This window comes from Sinocyclocheilus grahami, unplaced genomic scaffold, assembly GCF_001515645.1.
Source record: "Sinocyclocheilus grahami isolate Dianchi unplaced genomic scaffold, SAMN03320097.WGS_v1.1 scaffold905.1, whole genome shotgun sequence".
NCBI classification, from domain to species: Eukaryota; Metazoa; Chordata; class Actinopteri; order Cypriniformes; family Cyprinidae; genus Sinocyclocheilus; species Sinocyclocheilus grahami.
Genome location: NW_015506084.1, coordinates 275,799 through 291,803, shown reverse-complemented (window position 1 = coordinate 291,803; position 16,005 = coordinate 275,799). Strand labels below are relative to the sequence as shown.

Sequence of the window (16,005 nt, the reverse complement as noted above, 5' to 3'; positions counted from 1 at the left end):
GTGGAAGAAAAAGATGCACAGCCAACCGAGAGAACCGCAGCCTTATGAGGATTGTCAAGTAGAATCGATTCAAGAATTTGAGTGAACTTCACGAGGAATGGACTGAGGCTGGGGTCAAGGCATCAAGAGCCACCACACACCGACGTGTCAAGGAATTTGGCTACAGTTGTCGTATTCCTCTTGTTAAGCCACTCCTGAACCACAGACAGTGTCAGAGGCGTCTTACCTGGGCTAAGGAGAAGAACTGGACTGTTGCCCAGTGGTCCAAAGTCCTCTTTTCAGATGAGAGCAAGTTTTGTATTTCATTTGGAAACCAAGGTGCTAGATTCTGGAGGAAGGGTGGAGAAGCTCATAGCCCAAGTTGCTTGAAGTCCAGTGTTAAGTTTCCACAGTCTGTGATGATTTGGGGTGCAATGTCATCTGCTGGTGTTGGTCCATTGTGTTTTTTGAAAACCAACATCACTGCACCCGTTTACCAAGACATTTTGGAGCACTTCATGCTTCCTTCTGCTGACCAGCTTTTTGCAGATGCTGATTTCATTTTCCAGCAGGATTTGGCACCTGCCCACACTGCCAAAAGCACCAAAAGTTGGTTAAATGACCATGGTGTTGGTGTGCTTGACTGGCCAGCAAACTCACCAGACCTGAACCCCATAGAGAATCTATGGGGTATTGTCAAGAGGAAAATGAGAAACAATAGACCAAAAAATGCAGATGAGCTGAAGGCCACTGTCAAAGAAACCTGGGCTTCTATACCACCTCAGCAGTGCCACAAACTGATCACCTCCATGCCACGCCGAATTGAGGCAGTAATTAAAGCAAAAGGAGCCCCTACCAAGTATTGAGTACATGTACAGTAAATGAACATACTTTCCAGAAGGCCAACAATTCACTAAAACTGTTTTTTTATTGGTCTTATGAAGTATTCTAATTTGTTGAGATAGTGAATTGGTGGGTTTTTGTTAAATGTGAGCCAAAATCATCACAATTAAAATAATCAAAGACTTAAACTACTTCAGTCTGTGTGCTTTGAATTTATTTAATACACGAGTTTCACAATTTGAGTTGAATTACTGAAATAAATGAACTTTTCCACAACATTCTAATTTATTGAGATGCACCGGTACACGTCTATGACATCTGATTGGTGAGATACTTCTGGAAAGCGCATGTTTTAAATGCGGTGTGCATGGAAATGCCTTTTCAAGTAAGTTAAAATGTAATTTTCAAAAGATAAACAAGCTATTTTTTTAACTTTCAAAGTGGTCTGAGTAGTTATCTTATATAACTTATAATGATGGTTATATAATTATGTAATTCAAACACCTTTTAAAAGTTCATTTTAATTTAGAATGACTGCAAATTTGGATTGGATAAGCCTTGTTCAAATTGGTAGGGGGTTGGTAAGATGTTATTTATGAAAGAAGTCTCTTATGCTCATCAAAAACAGCATTTATTTGATTAAAAATACAGTAAAACAATTATTTACTATTTGGATATTTTTGTTATGTAATGTATTGCAGTGATTGAAAATATGAATTTTCAACATCAGTACTCAAATGTTACTTGATACTTCAGAAATAATTTTAATTAGCAAATTTAGTGCTTAAGTATTATTATTATTATTATTACTACCAGTTTTGAAAATAGTTAGGCTGCTTTTTATTGTGTAAACTGTGATACATTTTTATTATTATTTGAATAGAAAGATCATAGAAAGTCACAGAAAAGTCTTTGTCACTTTTGATCAATTTAATGCATCCTTGCTGAATAAAGTATTAATTTCCGATATACCCTTTGATTGACTTCTGATTGACCCTAAACTTTTAAACAGTGGTGCAATATAAAATTTTTATATAAATAAAACAAATAAATACAAAATGTATTAAATGTTTTTTTTTCATAGTTGTTTTAATTATTACAGACCAAAAATCTGAAATTTATGCTTTCACTTAAACATTACACATTTGGTATCAAAGTCTCAGACTTTTAAATCCCAATACATTTTAAATATTTGAATATGTATTACAACATTAATGTCATTCTACTTTAAGCAATGTGTTTACAATGCCTTATATAAACCATATTTTTCCAGTGTTGCCAAGTTCAATGTAAATAAATTTCTTCTTAATCTGTATCTGTATTAAGCATGCACTATAAGTTGCATTTCTATTACTATGATCTATGCTACTACTATATCACTATGATTGCCAAAACATTTTTTATCCTATTGTCTAAAGGTTTATTTCCTCCACCTCTGCACCATTTCATCCCTCTGCAGTCAGGAGTTTTGTGTTTCTGGACAAGTTCCCACTGCTGCAGCAGTTATGCTTTATCGGCCCGGCTCTCTGCAGTAGGAGCAGCAACTTCGTCACACCCTCCCATCCCATCCCATCCCATCCCCACCCCCTCAAAGTGCTGCAGTTTAGTCCATCCCCCTCCCTTTAGAAAAAAGCAGGTGTCCTCATGGATAGAGAGCGAGAACTACAGCAGCTGTGTTCAGAGAAAAGACGCATACACACACGAACCTCATGCATATGTGAATAGGTTTATTATGATTTATAGTGCGCTAATTCCAGAGTGCTAACAAGGCAACATTTGAACTATACAGATATACAACAATATATTATAATCATAGCATTTTTTTGTGCTACAAATGATGCAGTACTGCATCATGTCACTGTATCCTACATAGGCTCTCAGTGTGGGCTGAAATACACACACACACATGCAGAGTCAGCACTCTGCCAGGCGTGTTACTCAATAGTGGCACTACGTCAATGTCGTCTCCACCCACCCTTTTACCTTCATGCATATTTAGTCCGTTTCTCTCTGTGGTCTGTACCACAGCAGAGACGCTTTAAAACTCCTTCACGTACACCATGCACATTTAATCACCGCATCCATACATTTCTTTCAAAAGAATCAGGAAATAATAGCCATATTGTTGTAGTTTGAAAGCTACAATGAATCTTGAGTATCTGTACACTCTTGTTTGTGAATGTTTGGGTTTATATAAGGGGTCTGACTAACAATGACATCTCTAGCCCACTCTTGGGTTACCTATTTGATGGTTATATACAAATATTCACCAGTTCAGAGAGCTGTAGGCAAAAAATACTGCAGTGTAGCTCTCTCTCACACAACAGTCCCTGACAAACCCCATCCCTACACCCTCCCTGCGCTGTCTGTGTCCTCTTTTTTCTGCTCTCAAGGTTATTTTAAAAGGAGAAATGTGGACAAGATACATTGTGGAGCTGAATATGCATGCAAAACATAATACAGACACACATACACACACACAAATACATACATACAGTACATACAGTGCTGGGTAGATTACTTACAAATTGTAATTCTTTCCTGTTTCAAAAATACCTAACGGAAATGGTCAGTAATATATTAGATTACACATTTAATCTGATTACTTTTAGATTTCTTTTGATCTAACTTCTTTTTGGTTCCCTTTCAGTCGGTCACTCCGAGTCACGTCAGTGACCGATGAATTGGGATCTCGCTTTGAGAGACCCATCCACTTTGAGTATAAACTAAACGAGCCTATGCACATTGGCATGTGATGATTGCATCCAGCTGCTGCTGATCACAGCATGAGCATAAAAAGGCAGCCGGTGCAACGCATACCAGCTTTTTGCTTCGGAGCCGAGCGACAACATCGTTCTGCTCCTACCAGACTGCTTTGTGTGTGACGAGTCTAGCGAGTTCTTGGGAGCTTTTTGTGTTGGCAGACGGCGCTTCAGCGGTGGTCGTTCCTGTGTCAAGTGGGTTGCGCACTTCAGACTGCACTACCCCCTGTCGTGCTGCAAACGGCCGTTTCCCCTGTGCGTCTCAGTACGTAAAAGAGTATTTCCCTAAAAAAACCAATTTCTCTAAAAGAGTACAATAAGCAGGTGCGTCTTTGTAAAGACTACGGATTGTCTTATTAAAGATGCCGTTTCACCCGTGCGTTTCTGGATGTGGTCGTTACCTGGCACCGGCTGATGGTCATGATTGCGGCCTCACATGTCTGGGCATTAAACATGCTGAGGTGGCGTTCGCGGATGAGTCATGTTCCCATTGTGGGAAGATGACCATCTTGGAGCTGCGAGCCAGGCTCCGTTTCCTCCAGGGGGGGCAGAGCTCCGTTGCCTCTGCCATGATCTAGTGTTTGTCCTGGCGGCAGCCAGGCGTGGACTACTTCGGGCAGTAGCACGGGCGGTCTGAGGGTTACAGTAGTGGCAAACCCCTCAGGGAACCAACACTCAGGGGACCATCGCTCCTCTAGCGCTTCGCAACCAGTTGAGCCGCCAAAGGAAACGGTATCCTTCGGTTCTCCTCCCGACGACCGGATGTCAATCACTGCATCGAAGGGAGAGCTCTCTGGAGAGGAAGATTCGGCTGCGCTGCCGCCCTCTGGGATGGTGGCAAGGCCTGAATCGGATCCAGAGATGTCAGCTATGATTTCCCGGGCCGCCGAGAGGGTAGGGCTCGAGTGGAAACCTCCACCGTGTTCCGGGCCCTTGAGGTTGGATGACTGTTTTTTCGGGGTGGCTCGCGCTGGTTCTCAGCGCCCCGCTTCGGTGTCTTTCTTCCCGGAGGTGCATGAGGAGCTCACCAGGTCATGGACGGCACCTTTTACAACCGGAAACTGACATGCTGGTTCGTCCTCCCTCACCACCCTCAACGGTGGTGCAGCTAGGGGCTATACAAGGGCACACCCGGTGGAGTGGCCGGCTGCGGTTGCGAAGGTCACCGGGAGTTCTCGGGGTCGTGCGATGTCCACACTTGTGGTCCAGGAGCGCCATCTCTGGTTGTATCTGGTTGATATGAGGGACGCCGACAAAGTTCGGTTCCTTAATGCTCCTGTGTCCCAGACTGGCCTCTTTGCGACGCGGTCGAGAGCTTGGCCCAGCAGCTCTTGGCTGCACAGAAGCAAACTGAGGTGGGTCGTCACACCCTGCACCGGCGGGCAGCTGCTGCCTTCACCCATTCGCCGGCCGCAACGCCCCAGCCTGCTCGTTGCCGAGGCCAGCCCCCTGCATCCGCCCCTGCTCCCACGCCGCATCCGCAGCAGCCTCCAGCAAGCAGTGCCGTGGAGCTAGGCAAAGGCAGGCCACCCCACCCGTCCAGGCCCCCGTCAAACCTGGCGGTGAGCGAAAGAGCAAGAAGCCGCGGGACGTGTGACCCAGAGGAGGAGGAAGCTGCTCTTTGGGGGATGATGAAGGCACCTCTCCCTCCCCCGGAGGAGGGCCGGATGAAGAATCTGGAAAATCTCAACAAGAGAGCGGTTTTCTCTGTTCCTGGGCCCCAGGAGGGCACGGAGAGTCGCGGATGAACCAGCACTGGACCACACTCATCCTCCTCCATCACCAGCAGGCAACAGCGGGCAGTTCGAGAGCGTCAACAAAGGCCCTACTCACGCACCCTCTGCCAAACTGTGGAACCAGGTAAGCATTGCACTGCACACTCGGACCCCTCTTGGGTCCGCTCACAAGCCACCCGAGTTGGGTCCCTGCGTTCCACCATGCTGCCCCACTGTGGGTACGGCGGTGGTTCTGCTGGTCCTGCTTGCACGGTATCTGGACGCCTGGCTAGCGCTACTCAACCCGTCTCGTTGGCTTCTGCGGACCATCAGCCTCGGCTATGCAATTCCGTTCGCCTGGCATCTCCCCAAGTTCAGTGGCATCCGCTTCACGTCAGTGAAGGCGGCCGATGCTCCTGTTTTGCGTGCGGAGATCACAGTCATACTGACGAAGGATGTGATAGAGCCGGTCTCTCCAGCCGATATGAATACAGGGTTTTACAGCCCTTACTTCATTGTACCCGAGAAAGGCGGTGGGTTACAACCAATCTTGGATCTGCGTGTTTTGAACCGGACCCTTCGCCGGTTACCGTTCAAGATGTTGACGCAGAAACACATCTTCGGGTGCATCCGTTCCCGAGATTGGCTTGTAGCAATCGACCTGAAGGATGCATACTTTCATGTGTCGATCCTTCTGCGCCGCAGACCATTTCTGCGGTTCGCGCTCGAAGGACGAGCATATCAGTACGAGGTCCTGCCCTCCAGGCTGTCCCTGTCGCCCTGTCAACTGGGAAAAGAGCAAACTCTCCCCGATGCACAGGATCTCTTTTCTAGGTATGGAGTTGGATTCGGTCGAACAGACAGCATGCCTCACAGAGGAAAGTGCGCAGTCGGTGCTGAACTGCTTGAATTCGTTCAAGGGCAGGACAGCGGGCCCACTGAAACTATTTCAGAGGCTTCTGGGGCATATGGCAGCTGCAGTGGCAGTTATGCCGCTGGGGCTGCTTCATATAAGACCGCTCCAGCACTGGTTTCATGGCCGAGTCCCGGGGTGGGCGTGGAAGCGCAGCACTCACCGGGTCCAAGTTACACTGGCCTGTCACCAAATCTTCACCCCGTGATCAGACCTTACGTTCCTTCGGGTAGGAGTGCCCCTAGAACAGGTCTCCAGGCATGCTGTGGTTTACACGGATACCTCCACCACCAGCTGGGGGGCCATGTACAACGGGCACGCAGTTTCGTGGGTATGGACGGGCCCCCAACTGCACTGGCATATCAATTGAATCGTCTCAAAGGGTGCTTATGAGGCAAGCACGTGCTTGGTCTGAACGGCCCGAACGGACAACACGGCGACCGTTGCATACATCAACCGAAAAGGTGGTCTGTGCTCCCGTTGCATGTCGCAACTCGCCCGCCACCTGCTCCTTTGGAGTCAGAAGGTTCATTCACATGCCGGGTCTGCTCAACTGTACGGCCAATGAGCTGTCACGAGCTACACTCCTGGGAGAATGGAGACTCCATCCCCAGATGGTACAGCTGTTTTGGAGTCGTTTCGGAGCCGCTCATGTAGACCTGTTTGCCTCTCCAGAAACCTCTCATTGCCAGTTGTTCTACTCCCTGACCGAGGGAACACTCGGCATGGACGCACTAGCACACAGGTGGCTGCGGGGCCTGCACAAGTATGCATTTCCCCCAGTGAGCCTTCTCGCACAGACGCTGTGCAAGGTCAGGGAGGACGAGGAGCAGGTCCTGCTTGTGGCGCTGTATTGGCCCACTCAGACCTGGTTCCCCGAACTAATGATCCTCGGGACAGCCCCTCCCTGGCAGATTCCTCTGAGGAAGAATCTACTGACTCAGAGACGGGGCACCCTGTGGCACCCGCATCTAGACCTCTAGAAACTTCATGTCAGGTCCCTGGACAGGATGCGGAGGTCCTAGTTGACCTACCCCAAGAGGTAGTTGACACCATCCCTTCGGCGAGAGCACCGTCTACGAGACACGCTTACGCCTTTAAGTGGAACCTGTTCATCGAGTGGTGTTCTTCTTGTCGGGAAGACCCCCGGAGATGCCCGATCGGGGTTGTGCTTTCCTTTTTGCAGCAAGGGATGGAGCGAAGGCTCTCTGCCTCCACCCTTAAAGTCAATGTCGCTGTGATTGCTGCTAACCATGACCCCGTGGAAGGGAAGTCGATAGGAAAGCATGATCTGGTCATCAGGTTCCTTAAGGGGGCGAGAAGGTTAAATCCTCCTCAACCCTCCTCTATACCCTCTTGGGAACTGTCTCTAGTGCTCTAGTGTCTCTGATGCATTTGAGCCTTTGCAGTCAGTCGAGCTAAAGTTTCTTTCAATGAAAAGTCTGCTCCTGCTTGCACTGGCCTCCATCAAGAGGGTAGGGGACCTGCACGCATTTTTGGTTGACGATTCGTGCCTAGAGTTTGTGCTGGCTGACTCCCAGGTAATCCTGAGGCCCCGGCTATGTGCCCAAGGTTCCCACTTCTCCCTTCAGGGATCAGGTGTTGAGCCTGCAAGTGCTGTCCCCAGAGGAGGTAGACCCAGCCCTAGCTTTGCTCTTGTCCCGTCCAAGACTTGAGATGCTACGTAGACTGGACACAAAGCTTTAGGACCTCAGACCAGCTCTTTGTCTGTTATGGAGACCGAATGCCGTCTCAGGGTGTGCCCTGCCCGCTCAGGTTGCGAGCTCACTCTACTAGGAGTGTTGCATCCTCCTGGGCGCTGACTCGAGGCGCCTCGCTGACAGATATTTTTAGAGCTGCGGGCTGGGCGACCCCCAACACGTTCGCTAGATTCTATAGCCTTCGTGTGCATCCTCCTGTGTTCTCACCTCAAACAGGTAGAGGTGCTGAGAGGACCCGGTTTAGTGTCGGCTTGCTAAAACTTCTCCAGAGTGTCCGTACTGTAGACACTGTCGAGCTCCTCCGTCCCGTCGGCAGCCAGACGTGGCGGAACGTCCGGCACCAGGCCCTCACTCCCTGAATCCGTAAGAACCGGTAGAGGGCTCGGTTCCATATATAGAGGCCTGATTGGTTCCCATATGTGTAAAGTCCATGGTATAGCCTCAGAACCCGTGTTTCCCCGGCAGACTTCTGCCATTTCCATGAGGGTTACAATCCCCTCTAATCTTCCATATGCACCTAAACGGATGTCATATGTGTAAGTGCTTCCGAAACCTCCTTTGGGAAGGATGGGGCTTCCGCAACGTTCCTGTTCCAAGTGGAACGGGTACGTTTTCCCAGTGTTATCCAATCTCACTGAGTGGATAGTGCTATGACAACAGTGACTGGTTTTCTTGTTGCAAGCCCCGGCCTACACCACAAAGATGGGGATGGGGACACTGGCTGGGGCAGCATCCATGGCGCTTTGGTAGGGATCCCAATTCGTCAGTCACCGATGTGACTCGGAGTGACCGACTGAAAGGGAACGCCTCGGTTGCGTATATAACCCTCGTTCCCTGAAGGAGGGAACGGAGACGTCACATCCCGTCGCCACGGCTGCTGTACCACCGCTGAGTGGCCGGGTCACCGGCTCGGCTCCTCAGCGAAAATCTGGTATGCGTTGCACTGGCTGCCTTTTTATGCTCACGCTGTGATCAGCGGCAGCTGGATGCAATCATCGCATGCCAATGTGCATTGGCTCGTTTAGTTTACACTCGCGGTGGATTGGATCCCAATTCGTCGGTCACCGACGTGACATCTCCGTTCCCTCCTTCAGGGAACAAGGGTTACATACGTAACCGAGACGTTACATTTAGATTACATTTGATCTAACGTCTTTTTGATTACTTTTAGATTATTTTTGACCTAACTTGTTTATCGCATAGATTTCATTTCAAGTCAAGTTTATTTGTATACTGCTTATAACAATGCATATAGTTTCAAAGCAGCTTTAAAGAAAATGTTTCTTTCAATGGTCAATGTTCGTTTCAATGTCACCTGACCAAACCGGAAAACGAGTTGCTGTTTTATTCAATTTCAATATCTGAACATTGGTGAGAAGAAAAATAAATCATTTGCATATGTGAACCCTGGACCAAAAAAACAGTCATAAGGGTCTTTTTTTATTATTATTTTTTTTTTAGATGTATAATTTAATTCTGTTCTTGTCATATTAACTGAAACAGGAAGATAGGGTGGGGCATATCAAGCAGCCCCGCCCCTTTTTAAAATAGTCAATAGCGTTCGTTTATATCACAGCTTGGGCTAGAGCCGTTCAGAGCCGTTGAGCTCCGTAAAGCCGCATTTGACAGGGTATGCCAGCCACAATCTCATCCATATTGCTATAAAATATAGCATTCTGTGTAGAATTCAAATAGCGCCGATACATTTTGTGGTCTGTGCCGACTCGCGCATGTGATCCACTCCGTGCTATCGTGTCTATAGAGTGTGCTATAGAGTGTGTGTGCGGTGCGGTGGTTAGCGTGACACAGCGCAAAACCAGACTTATTTTTTTCCTCAATGGAAAGCATATTTATACTGTTTGAATCGTTCCCTGTCCCCTATATAGTGCACTACGTGCCATTCACTGTACAGAAAATACTAATTCTGTGGACAAGTGACCGATTTCAGCCACGGCTTCAGCGTCTAATTTATAGTGTAGGGGGCGGGCGCTTCGGATTCTAGAGAGCACTTGATTGGACAGAAAGTTTGATGAGAAGCTGAAGATGTGACGTCAAAAAAAAAAATTGTTGAGCCCTTTTGGCGGAAGTGACGAACTGCAAGCTTTGAACGCTTATATCTTCTAAATGCGAATTTTTTCACTGTTTTGGAACACACTGCCTTATAGATAACCTTAAGACTAACATATTGATACTAACACCCCAAAAACTTTATTTTGATTTCATGGGGACTTTAAGTTCAATCTCCTGGAGAATAGGATGCCACAAAAAATATGGCTAAAATCCATAGTATTTATCTATATACCTCAATGTGGTATCGATATGCAAATCATTTTACCCAGGGAAGTTACTAAGGCCAAGTTCTCTTGAGATAAAAACTTGCATTAAAATTCTTAACATATTTGAACACTTAAGCCACATTTCTGAATGCTATTGCAATAGTTAAAAAATAATAATAATAACTAAAGTGGCATTTATTTTAAATAAAAATATCAATTAATTAATCTACATCAAATGTGAGCATGTGAAGATATTAACTGTGCATTTTTAAGAAGATTTGTCATCTATGTATAGAACATGTCTAATAACGTTTAGATTTTTACATATGGCCATATCATCTAAATGTATTAAATCATTTAAGATTAGAAGTATGATGATTTTTGGAGGTAGACAGATAAGTGAAACTGGGGTTTAATTGTAATTGCAGGTCACGTTCCCCTACTGTCACCGAAACACTGGGTTTTACGCCCTCTACTGTTTTTTTAGAAAAACTGCATTGTTTGCACCTGAACTTGAATTAAGCTTCCAAATTCAGCTGTGTGACACTCTTCTGGTGTGTTTCTTTTATGTTAAGCCTACAATTAACAGTAGTTTGCTAAGAAAATATGAATTAATTATAATTTGTAAACTATACCACATGGATTATACACAATAAAGTAGGTAATCTGCCTTCTGTAGAAATACATAATTCTCATGCAACCTTTAACAGAAATGGTCTTGTGAAGCCACAGCTGTAGCAATAAAACCTATTTGCAAAATAACCAAAACATGCATATTGGTTATGACTGTTCGTTAATTATTTTAACTAGACTTCACCGCCTTGGAATTATAAGGCGTTATCTGCATTCGGAGCAGTTTTGAGATATTGAGCTTCAAAGTTTTCGCTTTCCATAGACTTCTGTAGATAGGACCCTTTTTTGTTTTCTAAAAAAAAAAGTCCCAAAATGTACACAGATTACAAAAGAAACATCACATGTGTATAACTCAAGTTTGACAAAAATGTCAGATAGAAGCTTATAATTCCAAGGCGACGATAGCATCCTTTAACGCACAGGCATGGCTAGATTAACACGTTTGACTGGTACATTTAAATTAATTAAAGCGTCGAATGGTCATTTTAATGGTGAGCTTTATTTTTATTTTTTCCATATTACAAGCTTATTTACTTACCCAGAAACACCATCAATGCAACACAGGATAATTTCAAAGCGGACGCCCACTGCGTTTTCCCAAAATGCAATAAAATAGGCATTTTGGTCGATGACAATAAACGTAGAGGAAAATAAGACCAGCAAAGCTTTTGAGATCTATTTCTTCGTTTCAATTATACAAAAAAAACACGTAAAATGTTTTATTTTGTGCTATAATATGGCTGGCAGTGTCTGTGTAGTAGGAAAACTGGTTGATAGTATGGTTGTGGCTTATTATTTATCCTACTTGAGGGTTCAATTGAACCATGTTAGAAAACACTATACTAGCAGCAAATAAAATATGATATGTATCAATTTTACATGAGTAAAAAAAAATCTGAATGCATCTTTATATTACATGTCTCTCATCAATTGAGAAAAATCAGAAATCAGCCTAAGAAAATCCAAACGGCCGTTGACGCAAAACCAAATAATGAGGCTCTAGCTTGCAGTAGGACCACCTCTCCTCATCTCCTCACTAATGGAGATCAAAGTGCATTAGAGATGAGCAGGAGGTGGAAATACACATAAGGGAAGAGAATGGTGCCGAAAAATACTATGATTATTAAAGATACACATGGGCATATACAGTAGGCAGTGTATTTATCTGATTAGTGAAACGAGAGCACATTCATTGAGGGTGTGCCTTGATGCCAATAATGGTTAGCCACTAGTTGTATTATGATTCATAAAACTCATGGTCTGTGGTTCCTCAAATCTCAAAGGACAGTTGGCATGAATACATAAGTGTGTAATGCTTAGAACCACTTCTCCACTGCAGTTAAATTTTGTTTGCCTCTTCAGAGACAGTTAGAAGAAGTGGCAATTTCATGCTGATGAGAAGATAGAGAAAAAGTCGGGGGCTGAAGCTCACAATGAAGTGCTGTAACTAAACTATATTGACCACTGTTGACATCTGGTAGATGATGAAAGAGGTGCATGAGGAAAGATGAAAGAGGTGCATGAGGAAAGGACACAGATTTATTATGAGGGATAATGTATAGTAAGCTGGTGAGTATTGAAAAAGAGTTCACAAAACAGTCTGTTTGGGGACTATAAAATGCATATCTGACAATTACTCTCACTAATTTAAATAATCAGTTATTCTGTGTCTCATCTTTTAAGCGGCATGATCCGATTGATAAATCTTGGTGGCAGCGGACATATACGGTTTCCTCATCCTTCGGCTGCCAATCAGAGGGAAGACATCTGTTGCATCCAGCTGTGACAGGAGTGTCTGGTGCGAATGGGAAACTATGCTGCTTCCAGCAATTAAGAATACACACAAACACAAACAAACAAAAGCCAGTTGATATCTTGTGAACAATTTTTACTGTGATACATGGTTAATAATCAGTGTACACAAGAAGGGATGTATGCATATACATATTTCACTTACAATAATGAAGATGTAATTCATTAAGAATAGAATTAAGGTGTATAATTAATGTCCACATGACATTTTATAGTATGACGTGTCCTTATTTTGTGATATTAAATCAACTGAAATTTGCATATATGCTTAGTCTATGAAAAATATATTTAATGCAATGGTGCATTAATATTTGTATAAATATAGATGGTTTAAAGAGAGTTTTAGAACTTTACATCTTTATGTAATTTCATAATTCTGCTGTCCATTAAATGTATATCGCATTAAATACTTAAATGTAATTTATGTTGAAACGTGTATGCCACCTCTTTTTAAATATGTTTGTTTTTGCACATTTGTAATGGTGAAGCTGCAATTACATTTATGTTGAAACGTGTATGCCACCTCTTTTTAAATATGTTTGTTTTTGCACATTTGTAATGGTGAAGCTGCAATTTAGTATCTTTCATACTAACTTTGTAATATTGGATATTCAAATTATAACTTTGCATACTTTACATGCTAGTCTGCACATCAAAATAAGTGTACGTATTTAAAGCATGACAATAGTTATTACAACGATTTAAAATGTACTTCAAACTTAAATGTTTAATCTGAAAATGATCACTTTTTTAAAAAAATTTACTGAAGTGTGTTAAGAAACATAGTCATGAAAGTGTCTTTCATTGAGTACACTTAAGTGGACTTTTAGTCCATTAAAATGTTATTATTTGCAAAACAGGTTTCTAAAAATATAGTTTTAAGATTTAAAGTGCACAACAAGCATCAATACAATTATGCACACTTCTTTTTTCACAAGGGAAGTTTAAACTCATGCAAAATCTACTCTCACTTAACACTAACAGAACATTTACTCAAATATTCACATTATTTTGTTTATTATTATTATTTTGCTATTGGTAACATCTTACCATGGTAACATAGATGCTATCTGGACTGCTGGGAGGACTGTTAACGTCTGCAAGGTCAGGCATGCAGAATCCCATCTGAGACACGACGCAAGTCATCTTCAAGACCCAGGCAACAACCCATTTATACATTTAAGAATCAAACCTCAACCACTGTTTTCTTAATTTAAACAGAATAAACGTAAATCAAAGACAATTAGCTTTAATAATTGACTTTACCACTACAGAAAGCAAAGAGAGGAAATGAGAGCAGACATGGAGAAGAAAGTTGCATAGATGTGTTACCTTGTATGCCATTCCCTTGTCTTCAGTGTCAGTGCCGGTTTTAACCTCTTCCATATTTTGCCTAGTAGGAAATAAAGCACAACATGAAGCCAGAAAAAAATGCCTTACAAGCTGCTATTTCTCTCTGTGAACTGACAATGACTTACTTTGAGTTGTTTTCTCTCTGGGTTGATCTGTAAGCTTTCCTCCCCAAAAACACTGTACCAATTAGTAACACAAACCCAGCCACTGATGCCAGGGGCAGCCGCCAGGGAGGATGTTTCTGCAGATAATTTACACCTGGGCTGTTTCTCCTGGTCAGTGCTGAAGAAAACAAAGAGGAGAACGTCTCAGGTTACTCATGTAACCATGGTTCCCTGAGTAGGGAATGAGACACTGCGTCCTCTAGGGGTCGCTATGGGGAACACCTCGTCGTTCCCTTTCAAGGGAACTTCGAACTGCGTCCTCTAGGAGTCGCTATGGGGAATAGTATACCCACACCACCATGCTGAGGGGAGTGCGGGCCAGAACCATGGTGAACACTAAGTACCAACTTTACCATTTTCATGGTGAGTTGCCCCTGGGACGTCAGACGGCTGTCCGTGACTTTATCCCCTACGGCCAAAGGCCTAGGCTACATACCCAACTTACCTGTTAGGGCCAGACTCCTGGGCCCGGGGTAGAGCTCAAGGCTTGGAATCATAATGGATTCCTTTAAGGGGATACGACCAAGAACCTAGTATCACACTAAGTCTTGACCTGCCACACAAGGGCTACCGCTTGCTCTTGCATAAGCTCTGAAAGGAACTGTCTCAACAGACCTCTAGTGGCCACACCCTGTTAAAGTAGGTATCCTAGGATGTGGAGTGGTGCCCAAGGTGAACGGGGCTTAAACCAGCTCAAGAAGGGCACGAAGCAACCGCGCAAAGCCCTCACCATTTTAGAAAAGAACGCAAAGAACTAGCGTGCAAACTTACCACAATGTGGATTTTAGAAATGTGCACAAAGCCTTCACGTGCACACTTACCAGAACATGGATTTTAGGATACCGTTCTAAAGGGAACACAGACCCAGCTCTCAACGAGAGAGGGGGCTTGCCCAGTATGATCGTTAGAATCAGAGGTAAGTGTACTGCAAGCTAACCAAAAACTCAGCGCACCAGAGAGGCGGATTTGGAAGGGCCTAGTTCACCTGATGCTACTGGTTCCAGGTGCTCTGTGAAAACAGAGAACTCAACTCTCACGTGAGAAGAGAACTCCGAACTCAGAAAGAATAGCGCGCTCATAGGCAACCCTTTGGTAAAGGGGAGCGCTGCTAATACTACCACGAGAACAGCCCACGGAGAGAACCCGGGCGCTCGATAGGATGCTCATAGTAACCCTCAATGGTGAGGGGAGCAATACTTCCAAGTGTGTCAAAAATAGAGACACACTGGTTGAGTGGAGCCCAAGGTACCGGGGTCTAACCAACTCAGAGAAAGGGAACGAAGCTATAACGCGTAACCCTTACCGTACAGGATTTCAGAAAGTGTGCAAAGTCTAGCGTGCACACTTACCACTTATGTGGATTTTAGAAAGTGCGCAAAGTGCTCAGCGTGCACACTTACCACTACTGTGGATTTTAGAAAGTGCGCAAAGTGTTCAACGTCCACACCTACCACTATGTGGGTTTCAGAAAGTGCACAGAGCTTAGCGTGTGCATTTACCATAGCATGGATTTAAATTTCCAGGCATCTGATTAGAGATACCCGGAGGTACTGGGCCAAACGGGAGAGGCAAGCTCAAATAAGACCTTCTAAGGCAAGGGGAGCACTGCCTGAGACAGCATTACACAAGAAGGGTCTCGCAAATGCCACCTATACTTCCCGCTCGATGCCTCAGCAAGAGGGAATATCCTGGAGCCCGGACATCCAGGAATTTTTTGCAGTGTCAAAACATCATAGGTCCAGCATAGGAGACTGCAATGCAGGACGTTCTTACCTAACCTCGGTCAGGTGGAGTGCCGGTGGTTATAGGGGAATTAGGAAGGGGAAGAAAAGGG

General features: G+C 44.4%; 1 protein-coding gene and 1 pseudogene across 2 annotated transcripts in view; both read right to left on the bottom strand.

Annotated features, from left to right (window-relative positions):
* The window catches only part of LOC107564053 (sodium channel subunit beta-2-like), a 30,410-nt gene extending 18,775 nt beyond the window's left edge, over positions 1–11,635 (bottom strand). The window contains exon 1 of one of the 2 annotated variants that reach the window (XM_016249050.1): positions 11,381–11,635. In XM_016249050.1, the coding sequence (XP_016104536.1) occupies positions 11,381–11,462 (82 nt within the window). In that variant the 5' untranslated portion in view covers positions 11,463–11,635. The remainder of the gene's footprint in view (positions 1–11,380) is intronic. The other variant, XM_016249051.1, reaches the window with a different exon arrangement.
* A 655-nt stretch (positions 11,636–12,290) lies between these two features.
* LOC107564056 (uncharacterized) overlaps positions 12,291–16,005 on the bottom strand; it is an 8,675-nt pseudogene continuing 4,960 nt past the window's right edge.